General features: G+C 46.1%; 1 protein-coding gene across 1 annotated transcript; it reads left to right on the top strand.

The window, feature by feature from the left end:
- Positions 1-770: 770 nt before the first annotated feature.
- On the top strand, positions 771-9,530 carry AKAP14 (A-kinase anchoring protein 14). Its single transcript, XM_067724676.1, has 5 exons — positions 771-1,185; positions 1,275-1,366; positions 5,884-6,063; positions 8,728-8,780; positions 9,319-9,530. The coding sequence occupies exons 1-5, from the start codon at positions 1,068-1,070 to the stop codon at positions 9,506-9,508; spliced, it is 633 nt and encodes a 210-aa protein (XP_067580777.1). The 5' UTR covers positions 771-1,067; the 3' UTR covers positions 9,509-9,530.
- The last annotated feature ends 6,399 nt before the right edge of the window (positions 9,531-15,929 follow it).

The raw sequence follows: 15,929 nt of genomic DNA, 5'->3' as shown, positions 1-15,929 counted from the left end.
GGCACAGGGAAGGTCTCCAGCCATGATCTCACAGCGCTGTGCTAAGAGCTAAATGGAACGAGGCCCATTAAACACCCCAAATTGGGAGTTGCTATTTTTACAAAAATAAATAGCTCCCCTGGGAGTGAGCGAGCCACTTTCACGCAGGGCCCACCATGCAGGGATTGCCTACAAGGGATTTATAACTGGCGCTAGAAGTGAGTGACTACTCCTCCGTGAGGAGACTTCAGTATAGCAGGGAAAGAAGGAATCCAAGACTCAAGGGAAAAAGATGGAAAACGTGCAAAGACTTCTAGCTCTGTGATGAACCCTTCACAGCCCTGATAACTCTAATCTCCACAGTCTCAACAAATGCTAAAAGCATTTGGAAAATTTTAGTTATCACTTATAAACATCTTACTAAAATAGGAGCAGACAAATGTTTTCTGAATAAATCTCAAGCCATGAGCCAGCATCATACTTACTGGTGTGACACCAGAAAGCACACACACTGAAGCCCGACGCAAAAGAAGCAGGCTCACCATCTCCACTTTCACTTCCATTTTTCTGTAAGTGTTACCCAAAGCTAACACATATATTATAGGAAAAGAGATAAAAAATGATAGTTTCCGGCAGATAATTGTATACCTGGAAAATCCAAGAGAAAAAAACCTGAAAAACGAACCTCTCCTATACTGTACTGCCTCTAATCATTTTGATACACTTTTTTAAAGAGTCGCGTGCCCTCAGTGGCCTAAAGCAGGGGTTGAAGTTCTAAGAAAGACTCAACTGGAAATCAATATTGTTAGAACTCTAAGGAAGTTAGGAATCATTCGGCTATGTCTTGCTGAAGTCTTCATGGTTATGAGAATTGGCAAATCCTTGGTTTTCAGGAATATGGACCTCAACACCATTTCCTGTGTCTTATGATTCTTCAAGAGATAGTCTGTACTTAGACGAGAGTGTACACACGTGCGCGCGTGCACACACACACACACACACACACGCAAAAAGTAACTTTTTGAGTTTTTTTCCAAGCCAAAAGAAAATGAATGTGACTAAAAATGTCAAATTTCAGAAGGAAGTAGATGTGGATAAAGGTCCCTACAAGCCAGATGATGGATACAGAAGACACTCAAAATGTAACTGAACTAGCTCTAGCTGTAGCCAAGAATGTCATCGCTGCTGCTATCAAGTTCGTGGAAGGTAGTAGTGCTGTTGGGGTGCGTAAAGGATGGTCTCATTATGTAACAGCACACTAGGAGGCAACTAATAAACTCATACCTTGTTTGCAGAAGCCAAAAAGCCCATCAAAAATATCGACTGGATCACACAGGGTGAATTCACAGAAGAAAGGGGCCGTAAACAAATTGAGGATTTCGTTTCGGTAAGTCCGTTGACCACTCCAGCTCAGCACAAAGGGGAAGAACAATTAAAAGGCTCCTGTTTGGGCTTCCCTGGTGGCGCAGTGGTTGAGAGGCCGCCTGCCGATACAGGGGACACGGGTTCGTGCCCCGGTCCGGAAAGATCCCTCATGCTACGGAGTGGTTGGGCACGTGAGCCATGGCCGCTGGGCCTGCGCGTCCGGAGCCTGGGCTCTGCAACGGGAGAGGCCACAACAGTGAGAGGCCCACGTACCGCAAAAAAAAAAAAAAGGCTCCTGTTTGATGCAAAGTGGAAGTCCTTCTAGGAAGCCTAAGCAATGATATCACAGGCGACCTGAATAAGTAAAAACTGTCCTCATCTGGGTTGCAAAGTCAAGATGGGATAGTCTTTGAAGGTGAAAAGCCAATTGTATTTTCCAGTGTTTGTGTCTTCCTCACCGTACACTTCCCTAGGAAAATCGGATATTCTCAGCTAAGCAATTTCCCCATGCTGCTGCTCTAAATGGGGGCCTAGTGGCCTAAGGAGGGAGATGCCCCTCTAAAACAGGGGTTCTCCAGCCCCAGCTTTAGAGTTCTCATATTAACAGAGGGGATGCACACAGATCACGAGTCTTTTTGATTTAGCTTTGGAATGTATTCACTGTACAGTCAGATGCACATGCTCATGAATTTCTTTTCTTTTTCCTCCTGGTCCTGGCTCTGACCTATTTGTGTGGCTTATCCCAGCAGCTCTGGGGAGAAGGCCCTGGGTGGCTTTGCATAACGGGCGGGGTGGATGAAGAAGAATGGCCTGAAATCCCCACTCACTGTATTTCCTTAGAAGAGAAACCAGTTGAAATTGGTGGAGGCAAACTCCCCCAGCCTGGGAGAAGTCTCCAGCTGTCTCTGTTCCTCTGATCAGCCCATCCAAGCCTTCCACCCTAAGGGCACTTTCCCAGGCCCAGGAAGGCTTGGTCAGGTGGGAAGGAGGAAAAAGGTCAGGGGTTCCTGGCTCCACACCCTCCATCCGTGATTGCGGCACGGCTCGCCATTGCCATTGCAAGGGGTATCAAGAGCACAGTGAAGAGAAACGGTGCAAAGTACTAGTTACTCTTGGGCCTTCCTGCTCTGGAGCACATCTCCCATTTGGGTTGGGGCAAAAGTGACTGCCTGCTGCACCCAAAGTCTGTGAATCAGACTGAAATTGGACACAGAACAAGCAGGAAAATGTTCCCCTGCAGATCCTACTGGTTCTGAGTAAAAGGCAAAGGTCAGTCCGGACAGTGGCCTATAGGGCCCGACATAATCTGAGTCTCCATCCCCACTTCCTCCCAACTGACTGCTCAGACTCCATCACCCATCACCTTCTCCCCATTCACCTTCCTCACTCCAGCCATACTTGCCTCCTTGCTGTTCAACTGCCAGGCATGCTCCCACCTCAGGGCCTTTGCACTTGCTGTTCCCTCTGCTGGAACCCTCTTGCCTGAGATCTACTCTCATCGTTCGCACTTTCCCTCTCTTCAGGTCTTTGTTAGGACGCCTTTTGCTCACTGAGGCATTTCCTGGCCACCTCATCTAAAATTGCACCCATCTCTCCTCTTATTTTTTTTTTCCATTAGCACTTACCTCTACCTATGATATCAGATTTTATTTACACTATTGCCTTTTTTCCATCACCAGACCACATGATCCATGAGGGCAGAGACTTTTGTTCATTGCTCTGTCCCCAGGCCTTAGAAAGGTCAGGTACATAGAGGATGTTCTATAAATATGTGTTGAATACATGAACAGATTTATTCTCTCCATACCATTATTCTTCACAGATGAAAAGCTAAGTCAAGGGCTGTTGTGAGGACACAGAAAATTAGAAAGTAGAAGGTGATGGAAAAGGTAAAAGCTCTATATAACTCCTGACATAAAATCACCCTGTTCCCAGCCCCACTAATGCAGCAAGCCCTAGAAGTGAAGTCTATCATCTAAGTGCTAGGCATTTCTGATGGAGAACTTTCTCAAGCCTATTGCAGATTTCCCAGAGTCCACCATACACCAGGGGACAGCAAATTAGGAGTTACCATTTCCTGAGTGAGCACTGCTATGTGCCAAGCACCACTAAGCACTTCACATGCATTATCTCATTTAATCCTCACAACAAACCTGTGTATAGGTACCTCAGTGTACCCATTTTACAGATGACGAATCTTGAGGCTCAGAGAGGTTGGGCAATTTGTTCAAAGTCTTTCTTTTTTTTTTTTTTTTTGCGGTATGCGGGCCTCTCACTGTTGTGGCCTCTCCCGTTGGGGAGCACAGGCTCCGGATGCGCAGGCTCAGCGGCCATGGCTCACGGGCCCAGCTGCTCCGCGGCATGTGGGATCTTCCCGGACCGGGGCACGAAACCGTGTCCCCTGCATCGGCAGGCGGACTCTCAGCCACTGCGCCACCAGGGAAGCCCCAAAGTCTTTCTGATTAACCAGCAAAATGAAGTTTTGATCATAGGTCTGTCTGATATACTTCTTCCACCTTAACAGGAAAAGTACTTTTTGATGACAGAAATAATGCAGTTTACTATCAATGAAAAATGCAAATTCAAAAGATTTTAAGGCATTGCAATGTGAAATGGGGCACGGGTTCAATCCCTTGGGAACTAAGATCCCGCATGCCATGCGGTGCAGCCCCCCCCCAAAAAAAGAATGATTAAATCTGGTATCACAAGGCTTGTGTGTTTGTGGGGAGGAACTGATGCACTTACACATTGCCAGTGGGCATAATAATTGGTTAATTTTCTTCAGGAATGCAATCTTGCAACAAGAATATACAAATAAGTTCTTAATATAAGAAAAACTGGAAAATCCCCCATGCCTATCACCATACTTAAAATATTTTTACAATAAGACATCATTATTAAAAAAAAAACTCTGAGCAAAAAGACACAAAGTAGAAAATGAAAGTTCCCAGATCTACTCCCTCAAATGTCACTTATCATCGATAACAGTTTTGTGCATATACTTCCAGGTGCCTGTTGATTTTGAGTGTCCAGTAATATGTAATTGGCTAAGCCATCCATGGTAGAGTAGCACAATGAGATACTGCTTCCTGGAAGTGAGTATATGAAGCAATGTTATGTAAAAATGATAAAACATGGGATAACACACACTCACTGCACAGAGATAAAAATGGGAAGAGAGTGGCCTGATGGAGATAGCTGAATTTACTGCGTCTAAGGCTGCTTTAGAAAATCCTAGAACTGAGACATCTGATGGGGTGGAGAGAGCACTGCTCGGGAGCCCTCCGAGCTGGCTGCTCGGGAGCCTGGGTCCCAGCTGTTGTGTGGGATTGTCCCTTCCTGTTTCTAGGCCCCAGGATCCTCATCTGCAAAGTGAGGGGCCTTGTTAGATGATCTTTAGGGACCACTCCAATGCTACAAAGTCTGTGATTGTGTGACAGATTAAACATTAGGCCTGAAAAAGTATATCAAGTAACACAGAAAGGTTGGGAAAAAAAAGACATGCTCCAACGGGCCTCATGGGGTTGGCTGTCAGACTCCTTCAATGAAAGGGAAAATGATCTATGTAAGAAGACACAGAACTGATCTCAAGGAATCTAGGGTCTGGTGCTCCTCTCTGGCTAACTGAAACAGCCAATTGGGTATAAGTTTGAAATAAAGTTAGCTGAGGCAGAAGGCCAGCCTACATTTTTTTTTTTTAAAGGAAGGCCTAAAGTCTTTTTACCATCTCCTCCCAAACTCTCTCTCTACATCAGTGGGATTGTTAGACAATCCTACTTCCTTCCTTCTGTGGACCTGCATCTGAATTCAGATCTTTTTTAGGAAGATTTCTGTGCCCCAATAGCCAGTGCAACGGTGTTCTGTTGAACCTGTTGAACACCTCTGGCATTCAAGGCCTGGTGCTCAGACTCAAGGCTACATCATGCCTTGTGCGGACCACAGGTGTTAGTAAGATCTGTGCTTTGGAGGGGGAAGCTTCTCCAAGGGATCTGAGGGATCTGAATGATCCCCTGCCTGATCTATTCCTTTTCTGACCTTATTTTACCTACCACCTAGGGCTGCAATGAATTGAGTCTGGTTTTCCAAAACAGCTTGTGAAATCAGCCCCCTTACTTTCTAGTCACACCTTTAGGTCTTCTGGAGTACAGTGAGCAGAACACGTGTCCTAAGCACTTTCTAATTATTTTCCAATTAACCAAAGTTGCCTTCCAAGAAAAGGTCTGGAAGGAGGTTAGCGTGTATGTGTGTGTGGTGTGTATGTACACACACACTGAGCGTGGGCCCCTGAGCTCCAAAGCCCAATCTCAAGCAATGTCTGCACTATTCACTTATTTGACATTTTAGCTCCACCTTTTCTCTCCCCTACCTGTGGAGATAAGCGGGGGTTGACTGTAGTTTGTATCCCCGTCAAAAGTGTTAGAAATGGATCCAGAAGCAGGGCTGTAACCCCTACTGTTGTGCGCTGCCTTCGTCTAGACAGCTTGAACACAAGTCTGCTTTTCTTCCTTTGTGTGCTTTTTATTTTTTCCTATGAAACAGCACTGGAAGTATCACGGCCGCTGGGTGCACTACACAGAGTTTTTAAAGAGGGAAGATGTGATTCACAGCTTCCACTACATCTACTGTGTACACTGGAGCATCCCAACTGCTCGGAGACCCATACCACGAATCAGTGCCAGTGTCTACTTCACCATCAAGATCAACACAAACAAACCTCCGGTAAGCGCTTTCTTTTCTGCCCTGTTCCCTTCGGTGAGGCTTCGACGAGAATAGAGACTTCTCTTGTCAAGGCCATTGATGGGCCCCTTCTTTGTGAAACAGAACAGTCATATTTCTGTCCTCGTCTCGCTTGGCCCATCTGCAGCACTTGCCATAGCTGATCACTCCCTCCTCCGTGAAATATTCCATTTGGCTTCTAGAACAACATTCTCTCCTGGTTTTCCTCCTGCCTCACTGACCATTCGTTCTCTACTGGTCTACTAGCCTCTCCTCCTCTCACCAACCTCTTCATGTTGGAATGTCCCAAAACTCAGGCCTTGGATCTTTTCTCTAGCCTAACCTCCTTGATGATCTTATCCAGTCTCCTGGCTTTAAATGCCACCTCTAGCTCATGATTCCCAAATTTCTATCTCCAGCCCAGATTTCTGCAACTTGGATGTTTAATAAACATCTCACTTATTGTATCCAAAACTGAACTTCTGATTTGCCTTTCCAAGTCCGACCTACCTGCGCCTTTCTCATCTCAGCTGATGGCCAAAATCCTTGGCGTCATCCTTGACTCTTCTTTTTCACTCACATCCATTAGGAAATCCTGTTGGTCCTACCTTCAAAAATAGGCCCTGACGGGACTCCCCTGGTGGCGCAGTGGTTAAGAATCTGCCTGCCAATGCAGGGGACACGGGTTCGAGCCCTGGTCCGGGAAGATCCCACATGCCGCGGAACAACTAAGCCCGTGCGCCACAACTACTGAGCCTGTGCTCTAGAGCCCGTGAGCCACAACTACTGAGCCCGCGTGCCACAAGTACTGAAGCCCGCACACCTAGAGCGCATGCTCCACAACAAGAGAAGCTACCGCCATGAGAAGCCCACGCACTGCAACTAAGAGTAGACCCTGCTTGCTGCAACTAGAGAAAGCCGCGCACAGCAATGAAGACGCAACGCAGCCAAAAAACAATTAAAAAAAAAAAAGGCCCTGAATCCAAGCGTTTCTTCCCACTCCACCTCTACCACCCTGGGCCAAGAAACCATCATCTCTCACCAAGGTTATTTCAATAGGCTTCTAACTAGTCTCTCTGCTTCCACCCTTACCCACATCCTGTCTCTTTTCAGCCAGCCGAGTGAGCCTTGGAAAAATGAAGTTATGTCACACGTCTGTTTTGAACATTCCAACATGCTTTTCAAACTTCAAAGTGCATGTGAATTACTCAGGGGTCTTGTTAAAAGGAAGATTCTGATTCAGCAGGTCTGGGGCTCAAACTTCTGCATTACAAAGAAGCTCCCAGGTGATGCTGATGCTGCAGGTCCACAGACCATACTTTGAGTAATGAGGGCCTACAGGCCTTGTGTGATCTGGTTCCTTGTTATTTCGACTTTCCCGTTACTCCTTCCCCCTCACTTACCCTGCTCCAGCCACTCTGATCTTGCCACTCCTTAAATAAGCCAGGTATTGTCCCTCCTCAGGGCTTCTGCGCTTGCTGTTCCCTTTGACTGGAACCCTCTCCCCTAGGTACGTGCACAGCCTGCTGGCTCACCTCCTCCACTGCACTTTCTACCCCACCCCCATGATTTTGCTTTCCCTCCATAGCACTTTATCACCTTCTGATCTTCTATGTAACTTCTTATCTTGTTATACCCTGCTCCCCCACCAGAATGTAAGCTTCAGGAAGGCAGGGATTTCTGTCTTGCTGTAAAACAAAGCCTGGTAAATAGCAGGCACTCAATAAATACTTGAAGGAATGACTGCTTGTAGCCACTAGGTCGACCGTGAATATGAAATATGTTGATAGCTGGTGTGAAAGGAGTCCAAATAACATGTATGAATCCAAGGCTAGGGTCCTTAGGACAGGGTTGGTACCAAGCATAGTGCCTGGAATACAGCAGACATAAAAATGTTATTTCCCCTCTGCTTTCATCCTTTCAAAGTTATTTGAGGCTCTGCCTGACTCTAAGGCTTTATATATGACCACACAGTGAGCCAACTATGTCCTATATTCATCCTATCCTAGTACAAACTTACCTAGTTGGAGAGTTTGGAACCTGGAGTGATCTAAAGAGGTAAAATCTGTGAGTTCTCACTTCTCCTGGTCATATATCCTGCCATCAGCTGTCTTGCTAACTGGCGAGCTCTAAGATCGGAACGTGAGGCTGCTGGAGGTGAATGAGACCATGACAAGAGACCACACAGAGAGAGGGCTTGGGAACCTGGCTCTCGCTCAGAATTCCGAGTATAATTTTGGAGGGGACACTGGATGGGGACCACTGAGACGGCATTACAACCTAGATTTTTATGCTGCTTTTAAAATGTTTTTGAACCATGTTCATCTATATGGTTTCATTCTTAGGCCATCCTTACGAGGTAAGTTGGTTGAGTGAAACTGGAGCACGTAAAGAAGGCACATGACTTCCTCATGCTCCTAGTAATGAGAGCACAGCCTCTCTTGACTTGTTTTCAATTTTGTGGATACTCTTAAGGTATTTGTTGCCAAGAAGATCTTTTGGGGAACACAGGTTTGGAGTGAAAAAGAACTACTACCTACAGACCTCCAACTCACAGGGAAAATGAATTCTAGAAATTGAGGAGTCTACTTATGGACACTTGTAGCAATGGAAAGAATCATGAGTTGCCGTGACTGGTCTTGGCTGACAGGTGTCTTTTTCTCTTAGGATACACCCATTGATGTCTCTTACGTCTTTGAGAGCCATTCAGTGGTTCACAGGTAATGAACATTTAGAGACTTACTTTAAAAGGGTGGTGGGAAAACTCATCACACTCCAGGAGCCCAGCAGGCCCACAGCCACAGGTGATTTACGTAATGGTCACTTTTCTTCTTTGGACCACCTACTCCATTAAGATGGGCTGAAAGTAGGAGTCTGCCTTTGTTCTAGAAAATTGTTTTTATTTTTAGTGTCTCGTTTTTCAGTGATTATAAATGTGAGGATTAGTTGCTGGAGTAGGGTGGGGCCAAGGTAGGTCATGTCTACTGTTTCTATGTGAAACTTCACAGTCACATGGAACTAACTCACATATAATAATTCCTTTTATTTGTACAGCTCTCTCTTAAAGAATCTTTACATATAAACTCATTAAGCCTTTTATTGAATGGGCCTAAGGAACAGAGACGACCTTTGTCCCCCACCCACAAAAGGCATTTTGCTCACTAGAAATGTAACAGAGTAAACAGGTAATCAATCCCTGGCTCAATGTTTTGTTTCATTTTAAAAGCTTCTGTTGTGTTTGTTTTTCTTCCTCTGCAGACCAGGAACGACTCACTTTCAAGAAAAATGCCTGAGGGACATTATTGAGGGCAAATATATTTTAATGAATTCAAATATCTTCCAATTAAACAGAGTCAGAATCTTCCCGAATATTTTAGGAATAGATTTCTCATCGGAGTGTGTTAAAAATACAGTACTGTACATTGAACCACAGAATAGTATTGAATAATAAACTTGTGGCACACAATCCAGCTGCACTGGTTTTCTTTGCATTCATTCATTTTCCAGTTGGCAACTTCCATCACATTAGCAGAGTAACCAGTAAGTTGTCTTCTATTTTCTAAAAGGTTTTTCCCATCACTGTCTGCATCACTCAGTCTTACAGGTACAAAAGTTGAGTTTAGGGAGTTGCTAAAATTCACCTGTCAGACCAAACTGAGATTGGTCCTTGGCTGCCTGTTCCCCCATTTGAGCCTAAGTCTCTAGCCTGGACACACCTCTTTCATGGGCACAACTAGGGAACAGAAAAATGGCAACAGTTCTACAGCTCATAATATAACCAGTCTGAAGAGTTTCCCTACTCGCAGACCCCTTTATTTACTGCAAGTTAAGCCTCACTGTTAAACAATACATTCTGAAACTATGAAACTGGGTGCGCTGCCTGACACAGCACAGCATCACAACTGTGATGGCACCAGGGTGGCTTGAGGATTGGGTGCAATGAAACAGGGAAGGTTCAATCGCCACCCTTACTATTTCTTGTCTTCTTCCCATCCTCACACCAGATCGTTCCTACCATTCCTGTGAGGTTGTCTTGCCTGGCTGCAAGGTTTTAAAACACCAAAGACAAAATTATGAGTGATTACTTACAGGTACATCAGAATATGTATTTATGTACAGAAGCACTGGAAGGGAACACAGAATACTAAAGACAATTGATGGGGTAAGACTGTGGGTCATTTTTCTTTCTTCTTATTTTCTAACTGCTGCATTTGTGCAATAAATTAAAAAGGAGGGAAAATCTCATCAGAGCAACAGGTGAGGAGGGGGGAAACTAGGTAAGTCTCCTTGGAGAACAAAAAATATATTTCAAATACAATAGCCCTCCCATTTGACTTATGGCTCAGGTGACTAAAACACAGTTTGAAGCAGTAACTCTAATAGGCTGAAAATAAAATACTTTTAGCCCTTTTATTCTTCCCTCCTCTTTCCCAAAGAACATGCTACTGAAGCTATTCTTTGGCAGATCTTTCCTGAAAAAAACTTGATGAAAGATATGATAAAGTTCTGAAATAAATTAATATATTTTCTTTCATTTATTCAACAAGCATTTGTTGAGTATCTACTCTGTGGAGGAGACAGGAGAATCCAGTGAAAATCCACAATATTCATATATCACAAAATTGTTGCATTTAAACTACCTTGCCTACTGAATGAAAATCAGAGAACAAACCCATTCAGTCTCTAGGAACCAGTAACAAAAAGTAATGTTCTTAGAGAACAAAATTTTTATTTTAAAAAAAATTTTTGGCCACCTGCGCAGCTTGTGGGATCTTAGTTCCCCAACCAGGGATTGAACCCGGGCCCTAGGCAGTGAAAAACGCCGAGTCCTAACCACTGGACCACCAGGGAATTCCTAAGAAAATTTTTTTTTTTTTTTGGCGGTATGCGGGCCTCTCACTGTTGTGGCCTCTCCCGTTGGGGAGCACACGCTCCGGACGCGCAGGCTCAGCGGCCATGGCTCACGGGCCCAGCTGCTCCGCGGCATGTGGGATCTTCCCGGACCGGGGCACGAAACCGTGTCCCCTGCATCGGCAGGCGGACTCTCAGCCACTGCGCCACCAGGGAAGCCCTGGGTCTTCTTTTTGTATCCATTCAGCCAATCTGTGTGTTTTGGTGGGAGCATTTAGTCCATTTACATTTAAGGTAATTATCGGTATGTATGTTCCTATTCCCATTTTCTTAATTGTTTTGGGTTCGTTATTGTAGGTCTTTTCCTTCTCTTGTGTTTCTTGCCTAGAGAAGTTCCTTTAGCATTTGTTGTAAAGCTGGTTTGGTGGTGCTGAACTCTCTCAGCTTTTGCTTGTCTGTAAAGCTTTTAATTTCTCTGTCAAATCTGAATGAGATCCTTGCTGGGTAGAGGAATCTTGGTTGCAGGTTTTTCTCTTTCATCACTTTAAATATGTCCTGCCACTCCCTTCTGGCTTGCAGAGTTTTGGCTGAAAGATCAGCTGTTAACCTTATGGGGATTCCCTTGTGTGTTATTTGCTGTTTTTTCCTTGCTGCTTTTAATATGTTTTCTTTGTATTTAATTTTTGACAGTTTGATTAATATGTGTCTTGGCGTATTTCTCCTTTGATTTATCCTGTATGGGACTCTCTGTGCTTCCTGGACTTGAATAACTATTTCCTTTCCCATATTAGGGAAGTTTTCAACTATAATCTCTTCAAATATTTTCTCAGTCCCTTTCTTTTTCCCTTCTTCTTCTGGAACCCCTATAATTCGAATGTTGGTGCATTTAATGTTGTCCCAGAGGTCTCTGAGACTGTCCTCAGTTCTTTTCATTCTTTTTTCTTTATTCTGCTCTGCAGTACTTATTTCCACTATTTTATCTTCCAGGTCACTTATCCGTTCTTCTGCCTCAGTGATTCTGCTATTGATCCCATCTAGAGTATTTTTCATTTCATTTATTGTGTTGTTCATCATTGTTTGTTTCATCTTTAGTTCTTCTAGGTCCTTGTTAAATGTTTCTTGCATTTTGCCTATTCTATTTCCAAGATTTTGGATCATCTTTACTATCATTATTCTGAATTCTTTTTCAGGTAGACTGCCTATTTCCTCTTCATTTCTTAGGTCTGGTGGGTTTTTATCTTGCTCCTTCATCTGCAGTGTGTTTTTCTGTCTTCTCATTTTGCTTATCTTACTGTGTTTGGGGTCTCCTTTTTGCAGGTTGCAGGTTCGTAGTTCCCGTTGTTTTTGGTGTCTGTCCCCAGTGGCTAAGGTTGGTTCAGTGGGTTGTGTAGGCTTCCTAGTGGAGGGGACTAGTGCCTGTGTTCCAGTGGATGAGGCTGGATCTTGTCTTTCTGGTGGGCAGGTCCATGTCTGGTGGTGTGTTTTGGGGTGTCTGTGGACTTATGATTTTAGGCAGCGTCTCTGCTAATGGGTGGGGTTGTGTTCCTGTCTTGCTAGTTGTTTGGCATAGGGTGTCCAGCACTGTAGCCTGCTGGTCGTTGAGTGAAGCTGGGTGCTGGTGTTGAGATGGAGATCTCTGGGAGATTTTCACCGTTTGATATTATGTGGAGCTGGGAGGTCTCTTGTGGACCAGTGTCCTGAAGTTGGCTCTCCCACCCCAGAGGCACAGCACTGACTCCTGACTGCAGCACCAAGAGTCTTTCATCCACACGGCTCAGAATAAAAGGGAGAAAAAGTAGAAGGAAAGAATTAATAGAAGTAGAATAGAAAGAAAGAAAGAAAGAAAGAAAGAAAGAAAGAAAGAAAGAAAGAAAGAAAGAAAGGAGGGAGGGAGGGAGGGAGGGAGGAAGGAAGGAAGGAAGGAGGGATGGAAGGGAAAAAAGGAAAAAAGAAAGAAGTAAAATAAAATAAGATAAAAATAATAAAGTTATTAAAATAAAAAATAATTTTTAAGAAAAAAAACGGATAGAACCCTTGGACAAATGGTGGAAGCAAAGGTATACAGACAAAATCTCTCACAGAAGCATACACATACACACTCACAAAAAGAGGAAAAGGGGAAAAAATCATAAATCTTGCTCTCAAAGCCCACCTCCTCAATTTGGGATGACTCGTTGTCTATTCACGTATTCCACAGATGCAGGGTGCATCAAGTTGGTTGTGGAGCTTTAATCCGCTGCTTCTGAGGCTGCTGGGAGAGATTTCCCTTTCTCTTCTTTGTTCTCACAGCTCCCAGGGGCTCAGCTTTGGATTTGGCCCTGCCTCAGCGTGTACGTCGCCGGAGGGCGTCTGTTCTTCGCTCAGACAGGACGGGGTTAAAGGAGCAGCTGTTTCAGGGACTCTGGCTCACTCAGGCTGGGGGGGATGGAGGGGCACGGAGTGTGGGGCGAGCCTGTGGCGGCAGAGGCCGGATTGACGTTGCCCCAGCCTGAGGCGCGCCATGCGTTCTCCCGGGGAAGTTGTCCCTGGATCCCGGGACCCTGGCAGTGGCGGGCTGCCCAGGCTCCCCGGAAGCGGGGTGTGGATAGTGATCTGTGCTCGCACACAGGCTTCTTGGTGGCAGCAGCAGCAGCCTTGGCGTCTCATGCCCGTCTCTGGGGTCCGCGCTTTTTTTAAAAAATTAATTTATTTTATTTATTTCTGGCTGCATTGGGTTTTTGTTGCTGCACGCGGGCTTTCCTCTAGTTGCGGTGAGCAGGGCTACTCTTCCTTGTGGTGCGCGGGCTTACTGCTGTGGCTTCTCTTGTTGCAGAGCACGGGCTCTAGGCACACGGGCTTCAGTAGTTGTGGCACGCAGGCTCAGTAGTTGTGGTTCCTAGGCTCTAGAGCACAGGCTCAGTAGTTGTGGCACAGGGGCTTAGTTGCTCCATGATATGTGGGATCCTCCCGGACCAGGTCTTGAACCCGTGTCTCTGGAGGCCACGGATGCTGTCACCACGGAGACACCCTAGCTCCCACCGAAAGCCAACTTCTAGCAAACCCCTCACCCAGGCTCTAACCCGCTAGCTCCGTCCTAGTCACAACTGAACCCACGGAACCCCGAGGCCATTGAGGAGCAGCCGACTCCTTCAATCGCTGGTTAGAAGTGGGATGGGTGTCTGCGCTTTTAGCCGCGGCTGGCGCCCATCTCTGGAGCTCCTTTAAGCAGCGCTCTTAATCCCCTCTCCTCGCGCACCAGGAAACAAAGAGGGAAGAAAAAGTCTCTTGCCTCTTCGGCAGGTCCAGACTTTTCCCCGGACTCCCTCCTGGCTAGCCGTGGTGCACTAACCCCCTGCAGGCTGTGTTGACGCAGCCAACCCCAGTCCTCTCCCTGCACTCCAACCGAAGCCTGAGCCTCAGCTCCCAGCCCTGCCCGCCCTGGCGGGGGAGCAGACAAGCCTCTCGGGCTGGTGAGTGCCAGTCGGCACTGATCCTCTGTGTGGGAATCTCTCCGCTTTGCCCTCCGCATCCCTGTTGCTGCGCTCTTCTCCGCGGCTCTGAAGCTTTCCCCCTCCGCCACCCGCAGTCTCTGCCCTAGAAGGGGCTTCCTAGTGTGCGGAAACCTTTCCTCCTTCACAGCTCCCTCCCACTGGTGCAGGTCCCATCCCTATCCTTTTGTCTCTGTTTATTCTTTTTTCTTTTGCCCTACCCAGGTACGTGGGGAGTTTCTTGCCTTTTGGGAGGTCTGAGGTCTTCTGTCAGCGTTCAGTAGGTGTTCTGTAGGAGTTGTTCCACGTGTAGATGTATTTCTGGTGTATCTGTGGGGAGGAAGGTGATCTCCGCGTCTTACTCTTCCACCATCTTCCCCGTGTCCACTAAGAACTCCTTTATGGCTCTTCATCTTTCGAAAGGACGTCTGGTCTTTGCACTGGGCGCAGGAAGGAAAAAACTGAAGCTCAAAAGCAAAGTGCAGTGATGGGAAGTGGCACACGGTGGCATTTGGGCAAGATGGAGAAAGGGGGCGCTTGGTTGTGGATGGTCTGAGGGCCCGGGAGGGAAGTTTGCCCGGAAAATCCACCGTCAGCCTCAGAGCACCAGTTTACCTGGGATCGTCTCCGTCAGGAAAACCAAAGACCCTCCCCCAAAACAGCTTTGTGGGATGCCTGAGGAACTTTCAGTTGGATTTGAAACCCCTGGACACCGCTTCTGCAAGCTTTGGGGTGTCTCCCTGCTTGGATGGCTCTTTGGAGAAAGGCATCTATTTTTCTCAAGAAGGAGGTCATGTCATCCTAGCTAACTCCGTGCTTTTGGGGCCAGAATTTAAGCTTGTTTTCAGCATTCGCCCGAAAAGTCTCACTGGAATTCTATTTCACATCGGAAGTCAACCCAGGGAGCTCTTATGTGTTTATATGGAGGCAGGAAAGGTCATGGCCTCTGTGGGCAGTGAGGCAGGTGGGATCCTGACATCGGTCACACCAAAGCAATCTCTGTGTGACAGACAGTGGCACTCAGTGACAGTCACCATAAAACAGCACATCCTGCACCTGAAACTGGACGCAGACTATAGTTCCACCGCTGGACGGCACCCCCCATCCCCACTGCCCACACGCAGGAGCATCTGCACATTGGAGGTGTCCCAGCTAATTTGAAAACCCTGAAGCTTCCTGCGTGGAAATCTTTTTGGCTGCCTGAAGAATGTTCAAGTCAACCACGTTCCTGTCCCTGTCACTGAAGCCGCAGAAGTTTGAGGGACTGTCAGTCTGAATGACTGTCCTGACCACTAACTCAAACCTATCACAAGGCAAGGAAGTTCACCTCCGGAAGCACTGATTACCCAACGCCCCTCCCTCTCCCCTCTCAAGGTCGTTCTTGACTTAAGACACCATCCCGATAGGTTTATTAACAAGTCTCATTTTTAATTCCAATAACACATACCCATCATTTTGGCATTCAGTGCTACATATATATTTTACATAAAAATCCCATTTCTTGAAGAGGATGAACAAATCCTTACATGCTTCTGGTAATATCATTTTCCA

Source organism: Pseudorca crassidens, chromosome X (genome assembly GCF_039906515.1).
Source record: "Pseudorca crassidens isolate mPseCra1 chromosome X, mPseCra1.hap1, whole genome shotgun sequence".
NCBI classification, from domain to species: domain Eukaryota; kingdom Metazoa; phylum Chordata; class Mammalia; order Artiodactyla; family Delphinidae; genus Pseudorca; species Pseudorca crassidens.
The sequence above is the reverse complement of the archived record's forward strand: the minus strand, read 5'-3'. Positions and strand labels throughout refer to the sequence as shown.

Excerpts from the sequence above, each read along its gene's own strand:
- AKAP14 (XM_067724676.1), top strand. The coding sequence starts at position 1,068 with ATGTGGATAAAGGTCCCTACAAGCCAGATGATGGATACAGAAGACACT. Across the intron at positions 1,367-5,883 it reads AAATTGAGGATTTCGTTTCG|CACTGGAAGTATCACGGCCG; the intron begins GTAAGTCCGTTG and ends CCTATGAAACAG. Across the intron at positions 8,781-9,318 it reads AGCCATTCAGTGGTTCACAG|ACCAGGAACGACTCACTTTC; the intron begins GTAATGAACATT and ends CTTCCTCTGCAG.